The 16146-nt window shown below is 44.8% G+C and overlaps 1 protein-coding gene across 5 annotated transcripts in view; it reads right to left on the reverse strand.

The window, feature by feature from the left end:
- Positions 1–720: 720 nt before the first annotated feature.
- yeats2 (YEATS domain containing 2) overlaps positions 721–16146 on the reverse strand; it is a 60191-nt gene continuing 44765 nt past the window's right edge. For 3 of the 5 annotated variants that reach the window (XM_035788586.2, XM_035788584.2, XM_035788589.2), the window contains 9 exons: positions 15572–15727; positions 9098–9272; positions 8778–8854; positions 8225–8304; positions 6693–6903; positions 5576–5811; positions 4315–4389; positions 4029–4102; positions 721–3906 (listed from right to left, as the gene is read on the reverse strand). In XM_035788586.2, the coding sequence (XP_035644479.1) occupies positions 3798–3906; positions 4029–4102; positions 4315–4389; positions 5576–5811; positions 6693–6903; positions 8225–8304; positions 8778–8854; positions 9098–9272; positions 15572–15727 (1193 nt within the window). In that variant the 3' untranslated portion in view covers positions 721–3797. The remainder of the gene's footprint in view (positions 3907–4028; positions 4103–4314; positions 4390–5575; positions 5812–6692; positions 6904–8224; positions 8305–8777; positions 8855–9097; positions 9273–15571; positions 15728–16146) is intronic. The other 2 variants (XM_035788585.2, XM_052464012.1) reach the window with 2 other exon arrangements.

The raw sequence follows: 16146 nt of genomic DNA on the forward strand, positions 1-16146 counted from the left end.
GGGTAAAAAAAAAAGGGAGAGAGGCATGGGAGTTGAGCCACACTGAGAATGTAAAGTACTGCCATCTGATTCTACCATCCCACCAAAGCCTCCTCAGTCCAGCACCCTGTAATCTCTCAAAATCTACTGCAGCCCTATCACACAGGCTGTGCTAAAAGGAGAGAGGGAGAGGTGGAGAAAATGTGGCCCAGTTGGTAGAGCATGGCACTTGCAGCGCCAAGGGCTATGAGTTTGATTCCAACTGGGGCCAACCGTATGATATCATATGCATGCAAAGCTGGATGGAATTTTGGATTAAAGCAGCCAGCCGCTAAATATGATTATTATTAGAAAATAAATGGAACGGGCTGCTACTGCAATTTCAGCTGAACATGTCAAATGCATTTCAGCTGCTTCAAAAACATTGCTCTGCTATTACCATTTATACTGTCGGAATGTTGGCTCAACGAAGCAATTCTGTTTACTCTGGCCTGTTTCAAGGGCGGCAATGGTCGGACGAGTGTCCTGCTCTACTTCCAGAGGAAGCGGGCGAGATGTAGCAAGTAGGCAAGTTTACATTTGAGTAATATGAGTAGCCGAATGTATTTTTTTTAAAAGTGTGAAGAAGCTCTCAGAGAAAGAGAGATAGAGGGAGGAAGAGGGAGTGAGGGAATCGGGAAAGGGCATCCTGGGGCGGAGGGGGGATAACAAGACGCTAAGTCACTTCAAAAACAACCACAGTTTTATAAACAAGTTTTCCATTTTAATACAAGAATATTGATCATATTTTTGGTGTGCACTGGAAAATGAAAATATAATGGTCAATTGATATTATTTCTACAATACATAAAGTTTGGTCAAACGGGCAAGGTGACCACTCAGTTTAGAGTGAGCACACCACACACTTACCAGATTCATACTGAAACATAACACCTATCATCTTCACTCCTACACAAGCTAAATGTCAACCAACAACCATGTACACACAACATCCAAAATGAATCATATTCAAAGATATTTTCATTAATTCACCTTAACTTTCTCTCACTCTCGTATACAGGTACACAGTACACCCATATTCACACCACATTTACCCCAACACACACACACTAACACAAAAAAACATAAATAATGCACACTAACACATTCTAACACACCATAGTAATGACTTTGCTGGTAGCGGGGCTTGATATGAAGTGAACAAACAAAAACTGGAGTCAGTCATACACACAATGTACACAAATACACAGTCATAGTGGTAGGGACATACATACTGTATCGAATACATAACATTACAAATGCACTTTACCAACAACTGACGGTCAACCCTACTCCAGAGGGGAGTGGACCAAGTAAAAAACACAACGTTAACCTTGGGACTCACACAGATGTGGCCCCTCCATCCCTACTGTCCAAGACTTCAAGTTATAGCACACCTTCATTGACATATCCATCTAGCCTGGTCCCAGATCTGTATGTGCATGTTCAGCTCGACTCCTCTGGCTATTGTTGCCATTGCATACATGCTTAGTCGGCTGAAACACACACAGATCTGTGATCAGGCTGATATGTGACACTTGAGAACAGTCTAGACACAAACACAACAGTCAGAATTGGGCCCTGTTCCATTTCAACTCAGTCAATTCAGGACAAGTTTTTTAAATAATCTGTGAGTCTAAAATCCCTCATGGAAAAGAATTGAACCAATTGCATTCTGATTTCTAAATCTTGAATTGACTGAATGAAAAGAACACCGTTTCCCAGAAGAGTACAATGGTATTAAGACTGTTATTGGGGGGGGGGTCATTGTCTGGTCTGATGTACAGTAGGTCTGTAAGCCACTTTTACTCTCCTCCCTGTGACTGTCAGACAGACAATACTTTAATGGTCGAGGCTGCGGATCGGACTTCTCTGGATCTTTCTTCACGACAGCTAAAGGTCCCGAAGCAGAATTCTCTACTCTACACAGTCTCTGCTCTACTTGTGCCTCACTGTCGATCGTGAAGTTCTACTGGTGACACTTCCATCCACTTCCCGACCATTTGATCTCAACGGAGTTTCATGAGGATATGCATTTACATCTTCTTGAGTTATAGGGTACAGTTTCAAAGGAACCTACACTGTTGCTTTGAATTAGGCCAGCGAGCAAATTCTCGAGCAGATGGTGTTAACAAACTAGCACAGCCTACCTGTGTTTAGTTTCAATCAAAGCACATATTTGGCCTAGTGGCGTGCATTGTTGTGGCCATTTGAGAGAAACATTCAACCATTTGATTCACACATAATCCTGTTACAAGGTGAGAGAGAGGTGAGAGAGAGGACACCAGACACACTGTCCCAAAATAGACATCTATTTTGAAGCATTCGACAATGTTTAAGACCCACAATGTTCAATTCAAGGTTTATCTCACATTGTGTGGTGCTTTAAAGGGACCAGACTGAGCCCAACTGTGATTAAGTCAGTGGGTACAGTACATTAGTCTGACTGTCCGGTAAACCAGTTATACAAACTAAAACAGATTATGAAAGAAACGGTTATACCAGGTATGTTATGATTGATCCCCGGGGTCGCATTCAGTAGGGCACAGCGTTATATAAATACTGTTTATTGAGTAGAACAGATATACTGATCTGTCATCATATAGAGTAAAGCAACGGTATACCAACGGGGACCCCATTTTCTATCACTAAAATGTCAGGGGAGTGGGCACCCCATAACAAAATAAAGCTAATTCAGAGTCCACAGACGCAGAGACGCGATAGTCCTGCGGCCCACTGTGACACATCTGGATCTACGACCACCATCCGCAGGGGATGCACAGCCTGACTGCGCGCACCCCCCCCCAAATTCCCAACCAACAAGGCTCCCGCTATTCATTTGAACGTGGCGACGGTTGGAGAAATAGCCAGAGCAGCGCTGAGAAAACGATGAAAGCCAACGGTCCAGTATTCTAGAACTATTGGAGGAAATGTACACGTTTTGGACTCTGCTAAGGGTTTAGAGATCATGTCATATCTTAATGTTCAGAAGGTTGTGGAGTCCTGAATTCCACCCAGGTGTTTGGTGTAGTCTGTGTAATTGATTCTACTTTATGATACTGAGATATGAAAAGTAGCTGACTAATGGTTTAAAATGTCGGTTGGTGAGATGGTCTTCCAGGGGAGGTCGGAGTATTCCTGCAGCGCTCGGACTGTTTCTCTGTTGTGGTCAATGTCTGTCAGAGAGTTCTTCTGCCGGCCCGACGGTTCAGTTTAACCCCAGAGGCAGGTCCATATGCTCGTTCTGCAGCTCTTACTGCCCGTCTCTCAGCTAGTGAGACTGATGTGAGCAGCCAGTAGTGATGGGGGAAATATCGATACAGTTACATATTGGGACATTATTTCTGATGATATATCATATCGTTTTGACAATTTCGTAATATTATTATTGCGCTAGCTGTTTGTAACCTGCACCAAAACTCTAGCATTTTTCCTTCAGAGTTTGTTCTTCATTTTCTTTTTAAATAGGGAACCAATTTGTTTTCATCACTTTTATTTCCATGATAAAAACTCGTTCTCATGGCTCTCTCTTGTCCCTCGGCAGCAGACATATGGTGAGCAACATGTTTCGAACATCAAATCGCAATGAAATCACAGTATTGAATTGCAATACATATAGAATTGTGAGAATCGCAATACATATTGTATCGGCGCGTAAGTATCATGATAAATATTGTATCGTGAGGTCCCTGGTAATTCCCAGTAGCCAGTATGCATGTATCTCTCTCAGTCTGAGTGGCCGTTGTTCTTAGTTAGGTTGTGAATAAGGTTGTGTGTAATCAGTCCTCCTTGGTCATGTAGCCCATGTGCGTGTTGGTGAGGAAGTCACATGTGGGGATGCTGCTGGACGCCTGGTGAATGTTTATGGCTGTGATCTCTCTGGGAGCCCTGAGGACACATCAGGAAGATATTCATTGACCTAATAGTGTATTTGATAGGGACAAATATAATACATTCTCAGTGGTTAGTATACCAGCTCAGTGTGTAATGGAAAAATTAGGTTGTCTCACCTGTTCTGGTGGGACTTTACGTGGGCTCCAGCCAGAGCTTCTCTCAGGATGTCACTAGCAAACTGCTCTGTCGCCTACAGAAGACAGAAACACCTATCATACCCTACAATCTACACAACATCACAGGACATCTTATATCAGAACAAGAACAAAGACTGGTGCACAGAGGGACACAGGAAAAATGTATTGTCAATCTCGTGAATGATGCCTATCTTTAGGTGAGGCCAACTTTCATTCTCATTGTTCATTATGCTGTCTTGTGTTTGAGGCATCCGGAGTAACTAACCTTGAGAATCATGGCCTCGATCACTGGAGCAAAAACATTCTTCTCCACCTCCACCTGCTGAAAGGCCACACCAATCTGAGAGAGATGGAGAAAGGAGAGGGTTAGGGGAGAAGGGAGAGCGAAAGAGTGAGACTTAAGTTAGGAGATGCTGTGTCTTGTTACCAGAAGATACTTTACACAGTTGTGCTGATGCTATGAGTGTATATTTTTACACTCTTTTTCCAGGATTATCCTCATCCCACAATCCTCTAGCATCTTAATACAGCACTGTGAAAGCTGCCGATTTTTAGGTGCTTATCAACTTTCTTCGCCAACCTCTAGTCTGCAAAGGACAATTGTCCACTGAGGGTTGAATTTCACTGCAAAGTGCACATACTTGGTTTCCTCCCAGGTCTAAATCGGTATACTTATATGGCAAGAAGAAAAGCCAGCACACACTGTGGCCATGGAGGATCAAAGTTGTACAATCCTAAGTAAGGGTCAACTTCGACCAACTCCCTTATTTGTCGGTGCTGACCAGATACAGTGCCTTGCAAAAATATTCACCCCCCGTGGCAATTTTCCTATTTTGTTGCCTTGATTTTTGGGGGGGTTTGTATCATTTGATTTACAAAACATGCCTACCACTTTGAAGATGCAAAATATTTTTTATTGCTATACAAAAAAACGGAAAACTTGAGCGTGCATATCTACTCACCTCCCCAAAGTCAATTCTTTGTAGTGCCACCTTTTGCAGCAATGACAGCTGCAAGTCTCTGTGGGATGTTCAAAGTGTCTGATATTTTTCTATAACCCAACCCTGATCTGTACTTCTCCACAACTTTGTCCCTGACCTGTTTGGAGAGGTCATTGGTCTTCATGGTGCCACTTGCTTGGTGGTGCCCCTTGATTTGTGGTGTTGCAGACTCTGGGGCCTTTCAGAACAGGTGTATATATACTGCGATCATGTGACACATCATGTGACACTTAGATTGCACACATGTGGACTTTATCTAATTAATTATATGACTTCTGAAGGTAATTGGTTGTACCAGATCTTATTTAGGGGCATCATAGCGAAGGGGGTGAATACATATGCACGCACCTGTTAATTTTTTAAATAAGTTATTTTTTTCAATTAACTTCACGAATTTGGACAATTTTGTGTATGTCCATTACATGAAATCCAAATAAAAATCTATTTAAATTACAGGTTGTAATGCAACAATATAGGAAAAACGCCAAGGGAGGTGAATATTTTTGCAAGGCACTAGCTCCTCACCTGTTGAGCTGTTTCGCTGACAAACTGGGCCGAGGGGCATGGGGCCAGGAAGTACTTGGGCTCGGGGTCCGTTTCCTGTTCCTCTTCTTTGACCTTTAACTTCTGAGAGGGCGGGGTCACACTGACGATGTCTAGGACTTCATCATCATCATCCTCTGGCTCAGTCTTCAGCAGGGTCTGCAGCTGCTCCAACCGCTGGACCAACTCCTCACAGCTACCCAGGGTAGAGGGGCACTCTAAACAATGATGACACAAGTTAACACACACACAAAGGTAGACGTTCCAAAAACCGAGAATGTTCTCTATCTATGTTCTCTATCCGTACACCCTCTGAACGGCACACATACACAATCCATGTCTCAATTGTTGTCTCTCAGATAAAAAAAAATGACACTGATTGAATAAGGGATCATAGCTTTCACCTGGTCAGTCATTTTGTACACAGTGTATATTGCTCTGTACTCCATAGAAGGAGTTGAAGGACAGAGGTAGAATCAAGATAAATGGATAATTTAGAGAAATGTAAATAAACAATTTTGGTGTACCGTAAATAAAGACTTCCTTGCTCTTTATTTGAATTACATCTTGAAAATAACCGTCAGAAAATAGGCTAACAGGTGAGAGCTTTAAACAGGTGAGAGCTTTATTTAAACAGGTGTGAAGGCTGAGCACATCTGTTCCTAACTTTGTATTTAGACATGCAGAGAAAGACCGTGAGAGTGAGTGAGGTAGAGAGAGTGTATGAAAGAGAGAGAGCCAAAGAGTGTGTGCATTTGGACCATAGCGATCAGAGCAAAGAACAGAGCTTGGCTGTTCGGGCTCTCAGCCTGGTGTGTGACTCATCAGGCTAGAGGCCTGCTTTTTCCTCCACGCAGGAACAGGAACAATAGACAGAATTAATTAGGACTGCCTGTGAATACCAGGCAGGCCTGCATACTAGCACTAATAACACAGTACATTGAAAAAGGTTACAAAATGCCACATAATAGAGTTAGAGGCATTCTCTCCCTCTCTCTGTCTCTCTCTCTCTCTCTCTGTGTCTCTCTCTCTCTCTCTCTGTGTCTCTCTGTGTGTCTCTCTCTCTCTCAACAGCCCTCTTCACCTTCCCCCACTCTACCTGGTTCGTTGTCTATCTGTGTGAGGATGTCCTCTATGGTTCCTTCGTCAGGCCTGCTGCTGCGTAGGGGCTCGGGGTCCGGGGGTGTGTAGCCTCTCTGTCGGCACCACTGGACCACCTCTCTGGTCTTAGGGGGGGTGAGGGCCTGCAGGCGGGGGCAGCGCTCCAATACATCCTGGACCACACGCTTCACTGCTACCGCACGCTGGAGCTACAATGAGACAACCATATCAACTTGATTTCAAGTGCACTCAAATCAACACACAGGTACTTGCCAAAATAATGGAGAAACTTGTGTAAATGAGGGATACAAAGTATTTTGAAAGCAGGTGCTTCCACACAGATATGGTTCCTGGGTTAATTATGCAATTAACATCCCATAATGCTTAGGGTCATGTATAAAAATGCTGAGCAGGCCATTATTTTGGCTACCATGGCTATGCTCCCATAGGATGACTTTGCCCCCATTCACAGGGTAGAAGGGGTCACTGAATGGTTGGATGAGCATGAAAACAATGTAAACCACATGCCATGGGATCAAGTCAATAGATATTAACCCAATTGAACACTTATGGGAGATTCTGGAGCGAGGAAGAATGGTGTCACATCACTCCAGTAGAGTTCCAGACACTTGTAGAATCTATGCCAAGATGCAATTGAAGCTGTTCTGGTTTGTGGTTGCCCAACGTCCTATAAAGACACTTTATGATGGCGTTTCCTTTATTTTGGCAGTTACGTGTATATACATACTAAATACAAAACAGTCAACACACTTTGCACATTATAATGGAGATAGCTCTGATTGCTTTTTTCTTTCCTAATGTCTTTATTAATGACAATTACAATGTAAAACATGGGTCAGAAGACATAGTACAATATCGTTAATAGACGAATGACAGCTCTGATTCCTCACAATTCTCAGAAATCTCCCTTTATTCTCTTTCAGCAGCTGTCACTCAAATATTATTTAGCATATTAATCACATGGAGTCTGTTGATATGGACTAAACAGATTTTAGCTAGACAGCACAGAGCCAGCCCTCTCCAGGGTGTCTTCGGGCATTACTCACTCTGAACCTCCTTTATGAGTTCATAGGAGATATGAGTTACCATAACAGAGTCCGTAGTAAGCCTCGGGTGGACCATTAACCTCATAATCATCATACTATTTTCCTGGGTAGAATAAGTCTGGGCTCTGGGGCAGGCAGCATAGAACACTGCTGTCTGAGAGACTGACTGTCAGATAGAGAGAAGAAAACCAGTCTAGACTGTCTCCATAGATAATGGGTTTACAGGGGCTCTAGGCAGCATCTGGGGTAAACGTGTGTGTGTGTGTGTGTGTGTGTGTGTGTGTGTGTGTGTGTATTTTGTAGAGATGAAAGAGGAGGATGATGACGGAGCAAAAATAGAGAGAGAAGAATCCGACTGGACAGGGAGACATGAGGTAAGCAGAAAATATGCAGAGTCAAAGTCACGTTGTACACAGCCAGACTAACAAACACACAGCCAACAACACAAACAAACAATCTTTACCTCTGCTGCCCTGCGTTTCCCAATGTTCCAGGAGTAATACTGCTCAGTAGACACCGCACAGAACGGATGGGAGTCCTCGGCTGAACAATACAACACAACATTAACCAGACAACACACAGCATACACACTATCTACATAATAATACTACTAAGAGATTGGATTTATGTAGTGCCATTCTACCAACTAAGGCACTCAAAGCACTTTGCATCGTAAGGGGGAAACTCACCTCATCCACCACCAATGTGTGGCAACCACTCGGGGGATGCACCGACGACTACTATGTGCCCGAACGCTCACCACACATTAGATAGCATGGTGGAGAGGTGAGGAGTGATACGCCAATTAAGAATGAGAAATGGGACCAGGATGGGACTTTTAACACCCCTCGTCTTGCGATAAGTGGCCTGGGATTTTTTATGACCACAGAGTCAGGACACCGGTTTAACATCCCATCCGTCTCACTCAAGCTTTATTTACATGGTACCTGGTCTAAGAAGAATGGATGTACAGAGAATCAGGAGTGAGAACAGAGAAAATGAGGAAGGGAGCTTACTCTTCTCTGGTACGATGAGGGGGGATTTCTTCACCACGGCGGTGAGCAGCTGCATGAGGGTCTCTATGTGTTCCGTGCTGAGGAGCCAGGAGAGGCACAAACACATTACCACACGCAAGACACCAACAGACTCTCAAGCAAACCCATAGGTCTGGGTGTAGTGCCCAAACCGTCCACATCCAATAGCCCACTTCGTTTCTGTGGTGTAGAACAATGCTAGTGCTGCTATGCTAACGCTTTGGTGCTACGTTGTTTGCCAATAGCCCGTCCTTTTCATAGCATATACTGTTTTGTCTGAGATATATCTAAGTAGTCCTTACTTGATGACCTCGACGTGCTGGTGTGAGCTGGTGTCGGCCCCCTGCTCCAGTTTGACCGAGGCGAAGGCAGTGGGAGGAGCAGCTACATGGGTGGAGAAGGCAACAGGGGCTGTTACAGGGGGCGACGGGGCAGGTGTAGCAGAGACGGGTGTACAGACTCCTGGCTCGGTCTTCACTGTAGAGGAGACGGGAGATACAGAGAACGAGATGGGGCTCAAAATACAAACAAGACAAAATGCGACCTTTACAAGGACCGGGGTATGAGGAAGAAGGGGGAGAGAGTGGAAGAGAGGGGTTGAGGGTGGAAGTGTAAAAAGTGGAGGAATTGTTAAGTGGTAGAAATGTGAGGTGAAAAGGAGAGATGGAGAGCTGAATGTGTGGAGGAAAGAGAAGGGAAGGCTAAGGGGCGGCCGGGCGCTTCCCAGCCGAAACCGCTTGTAACAGCTTGTGTGTATATCATTTTTATTTTATTTCTATTTAACCTTTATTTAACCATTTATGACAACATTTTGTGACGTTTTTGTTCGTTTTAGACTTTGGCAAGGGTTCTTCGGCAAGCCGAAGTTTACGACCCCTCGTTGCCGATTGGTCAACAGTAGGGATTAGTCAATGAAGTAAAAGGAAGGGAGGGAGAGACATAGCTGCATTTTCAACATGTTTTTTTTTTTTACAAAAAGATAGATTTGGAGTTAGATAAACTTGGATTTTTCGGCGGGGACATACAGGATGCTACCCTCCACAGCATAACCTTCACTCCAGATCAAAACTCCAAACCTACAACCTAATTTTGGACAAAATTACCTGGAAGGATTACTACTACCAAAGATTAATTTTTCCAAGCTCTACCGAGGGTGCTCTGGCAAACAAACAGCAGAGACCAGAGGACACCATTCAACCTGGAACTGAGAAAGACCAGGTATAACTTCAAGTAGAACTGAGGTGTGAAGTGAGAGGTGTTGAAGTCTTTGAGCCCAACAAATGGCAGGAGTCTCACAGGTTATCCCACCCAAATCCAGAGACCTTTGAAGAATGTTCAGTGACCATCCACTGGCATTTTCTAAGAAATCTGCCTCCAGAAATAAAAGCTTCTCCGAAGTGGGTGTGACACCTACTACTGTTGCCTGCTGCACTGCTGCTTGGATTCCACCTGGTGATCTGTCCACTGTCTGCCCTGGTTGTCTCCTCCTGTCTGGTACAGGTAACGCCACTGCACTCCCCCCTCTCTGTTCACCGTCTGCCCTGGCATGTCTCCACCTGTCTGGTACAGGTACCCCCACCACACTCCCCCCTCTCTGTTCACCGTCTGCCCTGGCATGTCTCCACCTGTCTGGTACAGGTACCCCCACCACACTCCCCCCTCTCTGTTCACCGTCTGCCCTGGCATGTCTCCACCTGTCTGGTACAGGTACCCCCACCACACTCCCCCCTCTCTGTTCACCGTCTGCCCTGGCATGTCTCCACCTGTCTGGTACAGGTACCCCCACCACACTCCCCCCTCTCTGTTCACTGTCTGCCCTGGCATGTCTCCACCTGTCTGGTACAGGTACCCCCACCACACTCCCCCCTCTCTGTTCACCGTCTGCCCTGGCATGTCTCCACCTGTCTGGTACAGGTACCCCCACCACACTCCCCCCTCTCTGTTCACCGTCTGCCCTGGCATGTCTCCACCTGTCTGGTACAGGTACCCCCACCACACTCCCCCTCTCTGTTCACCGTCTGCCCTGGCATGTCTCCACCTGTCTGGTACAGGTACCCCACTGCACTCCCCCCTCTCTGTCCACTGTCTGCCCTGGTTGTCTCCTCCTGTATGGTACAGGTACCCCCACCACACTCCCCCTCTCTGTTCACCGTCTGCCCTGGCATGTCTCCACCTGTCTGGTACAGGTACCCCCACTGCACTCCCCCCTCTCTGTTCACCGTCTGCCCTGGCATGACTCCACCTGTCTGGTACAGGTACCCCCACCGCACTCCCCCCTCTCTCGCTCGCCTCCAGCACACAGGCAGTGCTGTGGCGAGTGACTATAAACTTACAATGGATGTCCCCAAGTCGTTATATATATTTTTTCTCGTGCATTTTGCTAGTTGCCCCATGACTCCTGCATGCTTTGTTGACTATGAACTTTCATGTTCACCCAACCGTGGGAAAGACTGTTTGTTCCCACACTCGGGACTCTGACTCTCTATTGGTTACACAGAGTCTTGGCCTCCCATCCCATTCTAACCACCTCTCGCTGGCTTTGTATTCATGTTACCTGATGAAATTGCAGTACAATATGATCTTGCTACCATCTAATGCACATTCAAATGTCATAAACCAACACTGCAGAGCTCTCACTGTCCTCTGCCGTGCCTTGATTGTTAATGATATCCTGAAATGTGAATGTACACCCTGGCCCATCTACTGTTGCCAGCCCCAATTTGGACATGCTTAAACCACCTGACAAAGTCCTAAAGCAATGGGACTCCCTAAATCTTTCTCAGATTATTACCAATCCCACGAGGTATGACTCCAAACACCCAGAAAAGGCTACTCTCCTCAATGTTATCCTCACAAATAATCCTGATAGGTATCGGTCTGGTGTTTTCTGTAATGACTTCAGAAACCACTGCTTTACAGCCTCTGTTCTTAATGGCTGCTCAGTGAAATTACCTGTCCTGATTCGTCATAGACGCTTGCTTAATGTTTTTAATGATCAAGCCTTCCTTCATGACCTGGCCTCTGTAACTTGGTATAGAATCAGCTTGATCCCCTCTGTCGAAGACACTTGGACCTTATTTTTTTCATATTTTCAGTGCTATTGTTAAACAAACATCTCCCCACAAAGAAAATTAAAAACAGGTTCAGGCCCTGGTTCGACCGTTTTTTTGCAGAGTTACACAACCTCAAGAATTGCATTTGGCGAAAGGCTCGCATACTCAGCTGACTGAGTCTTGTTCAGGCAAATGAGAAATCAGTGCACTCAGGCTATCCAGAAGGCCAAAGTTAGTTACTTTAAGGAGCAGTTCTCTCTCTGTGGGTCTAACCCCATGGGGTTCTGGAAAACAGTTAAAGACCTGCTACCCATGTCCCTTTAAATTGATGATGTGGTTGTTACCGACAAGAAGCACATGGCTGAGCTCTTTAATCACCACTTCATTAAGTCAGGATTTCTATTTGACTCAGCCATGCCTCCTTGCCTGTCCAACATTTCCTCATCTCCCACCCCTTCTAATGTGACTATCCCTGATGCTCCTCCCTCTTTCCGCTGCCCTGCTACAAAGTTTCTCTCTGCAGGCAGTCACTGAGTCTGAGGTGCTAAAGGAGCTCCTTAAACTTGACCCCAAAAAAACAGCTGGTTCTGGTAAGGTTTCTGCCCCTATCATCACCAAGCCTATCTCTGACCCTTTTAGCCTGTCTCCCCTCTCTGTGTAAGTTCCCATTGCTTGGAAGGCAGCCACGGTTCATCCTTTATTTAAAGGGGGAGATCAAGCTGATCCTTACTGTTATAGGCCTATTTCTATTTTGCCCCATTTATCAAAAGTGCTGGAAAAACTTGTCAATAATCAAATGACTGGCTTTCTTGATGTCTATAGTATTCTCTCTGGTATGCAATCTGGTTTCCGCTCAGTTTACGGATGTGTCACTGCAACCTTAAAGGTTCTCAATGATGTCACTATTGCCCTTGATTCTAAGCAATGTTGTGCTGCTACTTTTATTGAATTGGCCAAACTTTTGATACGGTAGACCACTCCATTCTTGTGGGATGAGTATTGGTGTCTCTGAGGGGTCTTTGGCCTGGTTTGCTAACTACCTCTCCCTCAAAGAGTGCAGTGTATAATGTCAGAACATCTGCAGTCTCAGCCAATGCCTGTCACCAAGGGTGTACCCCAAGGCTCGATCCTAGGCCCCACGCTCTTCTCAATTTACATCAACAACATAGCTCAGGCAGTAGGATGCACTCTCACCCATTTATATGCAGATTATACAGTCTTATACTCAGCTGGCCCCTCCCCGGATTTTGTGTTAAACGCTCTACAACAAAGCCTTCTTAGAGTCCAACAAGCTTTCTCTACTCTTAATCTTGTTCTGAACACCTCCAAAACAAAGGGCATGTGGTTTGGTAAGAAGAATGCCCCTCTCCGGTGTGATCACTACCTCTGAGGGTTTAGAGCTTGAGGTAGTCACCTCATACAAGTACTTGGGAGTATGGCTAGACAGTACACTGTCCTTCTCTCAGCACATATCAAAGCTTCAGGCTAAGTTAAACATAGACTTGGTTCCCTATATCGTAATCACTCCTCTTTCACCCCAGCTGCCAAACTAACCTTGATTCAGAAGACTACGGAGACGTAAGTTATAGATCAGCAGGTAAGGGTGCTCTCGAGCGGCTAGATGTTCTTTACCATTCGGCCATCAGATTTGCCACCACCAGACATCACTGCACTCTATACTAGAGGTCGACCGATTAATCGGAATGGCTGATTAATTAGGGCAGATTTAAAGTTTTCATAACAATCGGAAATCTGTATTTTTGGGCGCCGATTTGCCCATTAAAAAATATATATATATATTTTTGTACCTTTATTTAACTAGGCAAGTCAGTTAAGAAAACATTCTTATTTTCAATGATGGCCTAGGAACGGTGGATTAACCGCCTTGTTCAGGGGCATTACGACTGATTTTCACCTTGTCAGTTCGGGGGAATCAATCTTGCAACCTTACAGTTAACTAGTCCAACGCAATAACGACCTGCCTCTCTCTCGTTGCACTCCACAAGGAGACTGCATGTTACGCAAATGCAGTAAGCCAAGTTAAGTTGCTAGCTAGCATTAAACTTATCTTATAAAAAACAATCAATCATAATCACTAGTTAACTACACATGGTTGATTATATTACTAGATATTATCTAGCGTGTCCTGCATTGCATATAATCTGACTGAGCATACAAGCATACAAGTATCTAAGTATCTGATTGAGCGGTGGTAGGCAGAAGCAGGCGCGTAAACATTAATTCAAACAGCACTTTAGTGCATTTTGCCAGCAGCTCTTCGTTGTGCGGCAAGCATTGCGCTGTTTATGACTTCAAGCCTATCAACTCCCGAGATGAGGCTAATGTAACAAGGAACAGCAAGGAACTGAAACGTTAGCTTTCTTACATAGCACATATTGCACTTTTACTTTCTTCTCCAACACTTTGTTTTTGCTTTTTTAAACCAAATTAAACGTTTCATTATTTACTTGAGGCTAAATTGATATTATTGATGTATTATATTAAGTTAAAATAAGTGTTCATTCAGTATTGTTGTAATTGTCATTATTACAAATAAATAAATACAAAATTGGCCGATTAATCGGTACCGGCTGTTTTGGTCCTCCAATAATCGGTATCTGTGTTTAAAAATCATAATCGGTCGACCTCTACTCTATGCTGGTCATCTCTGTATACCAGTCGCAAAATCCACTGGTTGATGCTTATTATAAAACTCTCTTAGGCCTCACTCCCCCTATCTGAGATATCTACTGCAGCCCTCATCCTCAACATACAACACCCATTCTGCCAGTCACATTCTGTTAAAGGTCCCCAAAGCACACACATCCCTGGATCGCTCCTCTTTTCAGTTCGCTGCAGCAAGCGACTGGAACGAGCTGCAACAAACACTCAAACTGGACAGTTTAATCTCAAACTCTTCATTCAAAGACTCAATCATGGACACTTACTGACAGTTGTGGCTGTTTTGTGTGATGTAATGTTGTCTCTTACCTTCTTGCACTTTGTGCTGTTGTCTGTGCCCAATAATGTTTGTACCACGTTTTGTGCTGCTACCATGTTGTGGTCATGTGTTGCTACCATGCTGTGTTGTCATGTGTTGCTACCATGCTGTGTTGTCATGTGTTGCTGCCTTGCTATGTTGTCATCTTAGGTCTCTATTTATGTAGTGTTGTCTCTCTTGTCGTGACGTGTGTTTTGTCCAATATTTATCATGTTATTTCTTATTAATCCCAGCCCCCGTCCACGCAGGAGGCCTTCTGGTAGTCTGTCATTGTAAATAAGAATTTGTTCTTAACTGACTTGCCTAGTTAAATAAAAGTGAAATAAAATTTAAATTAAAAATAAAAGTGCCTGAGACGACTCGCCCGCATGCACATTTTTTCACTTGAGAAATACTACACTAAACATCCTAGTCAATTGCAAAATTGCGTTACTAAGATCTCCTCGACAAAAACGTCAACATTCATGACAGATTTCTTGAGTCGTCTTAGAATCATTCGGAGTGTATGCTGGCTACGGCGTCTCAAAATGGACAAACGGAAGTATTGCCACTTTTTTCTCGTTTTTCAAGCGAAGGTCTTTTACGGGAGTATGCGAGAAAACTTGTTCGGCTCGCCTAGCCGAAACATTAAGGGGGGGCCACCCACAGAGAGGAATGAAGGAGGGACAGGAGGATGTTGAAGGAGAGGCAAGAGAGAGGGAGGCGAATGGTGCTCCTCTCACCTTGGGCCAGGGGCAGGGTGAGGGAGGGGGAAGGCGAGGCCTGGGCAGCAGCAGCAGGACTGGGGGTGAATCCAGCTGTAGCCACTCCTGCTCCAGGGGAGGGAGTGGAACTACTACTTGGAGCTGGCCCTTTAGACACATAGCTGGACTGAACTACTACACAAACACGCACACGCACACACACACACACACGAGGGGACAACAAGAACAAACTCACACATGAATACTGAATGTATAATGAATAAAACAGTGACTTTAGCTGTGAAGGTGACTGCTTTTCTGGCGCTCATGACTACGCATCAAAACCTCTATATTCACACATGTAGGCCTGGAGCTCAGCTAGTGGCTAGACCTTTTCCTCAGTACACAATGTGTGAGCCAGTTCATTCAAAGCCCAGGTGCACTGTGTGTGTGCGTGTCTGTGTGCGAGGAGTTTTAATATCGCAACACACCTGCCCTCCCAGCCCACCGAAGTGCATATCTCCGTCTCCCAGGCCCTGCCCACATCATGTATTTTGTCTGGATCTGGGGAATAAGTAGAATCCCACAGCACACAGACTTCTGCTCGCTAGTCC

The sequence above is a fragment of the Oncorhynchus keta genome, chromosome 15, assembly GCF_023373465.1.
Source record: "Oncorhynchus keta strain PuntledgeMale-10-30-2019 chromosome 15, Oket_V2, whole genome shotgun sequence".
Classification (NCBI taxonomy): Eukaryota; Metazoa; Chordata; class Actinopteri; order Salmoniformes; family Salmonidae; genus Oncorhynchus; species Oncorhynchus keta.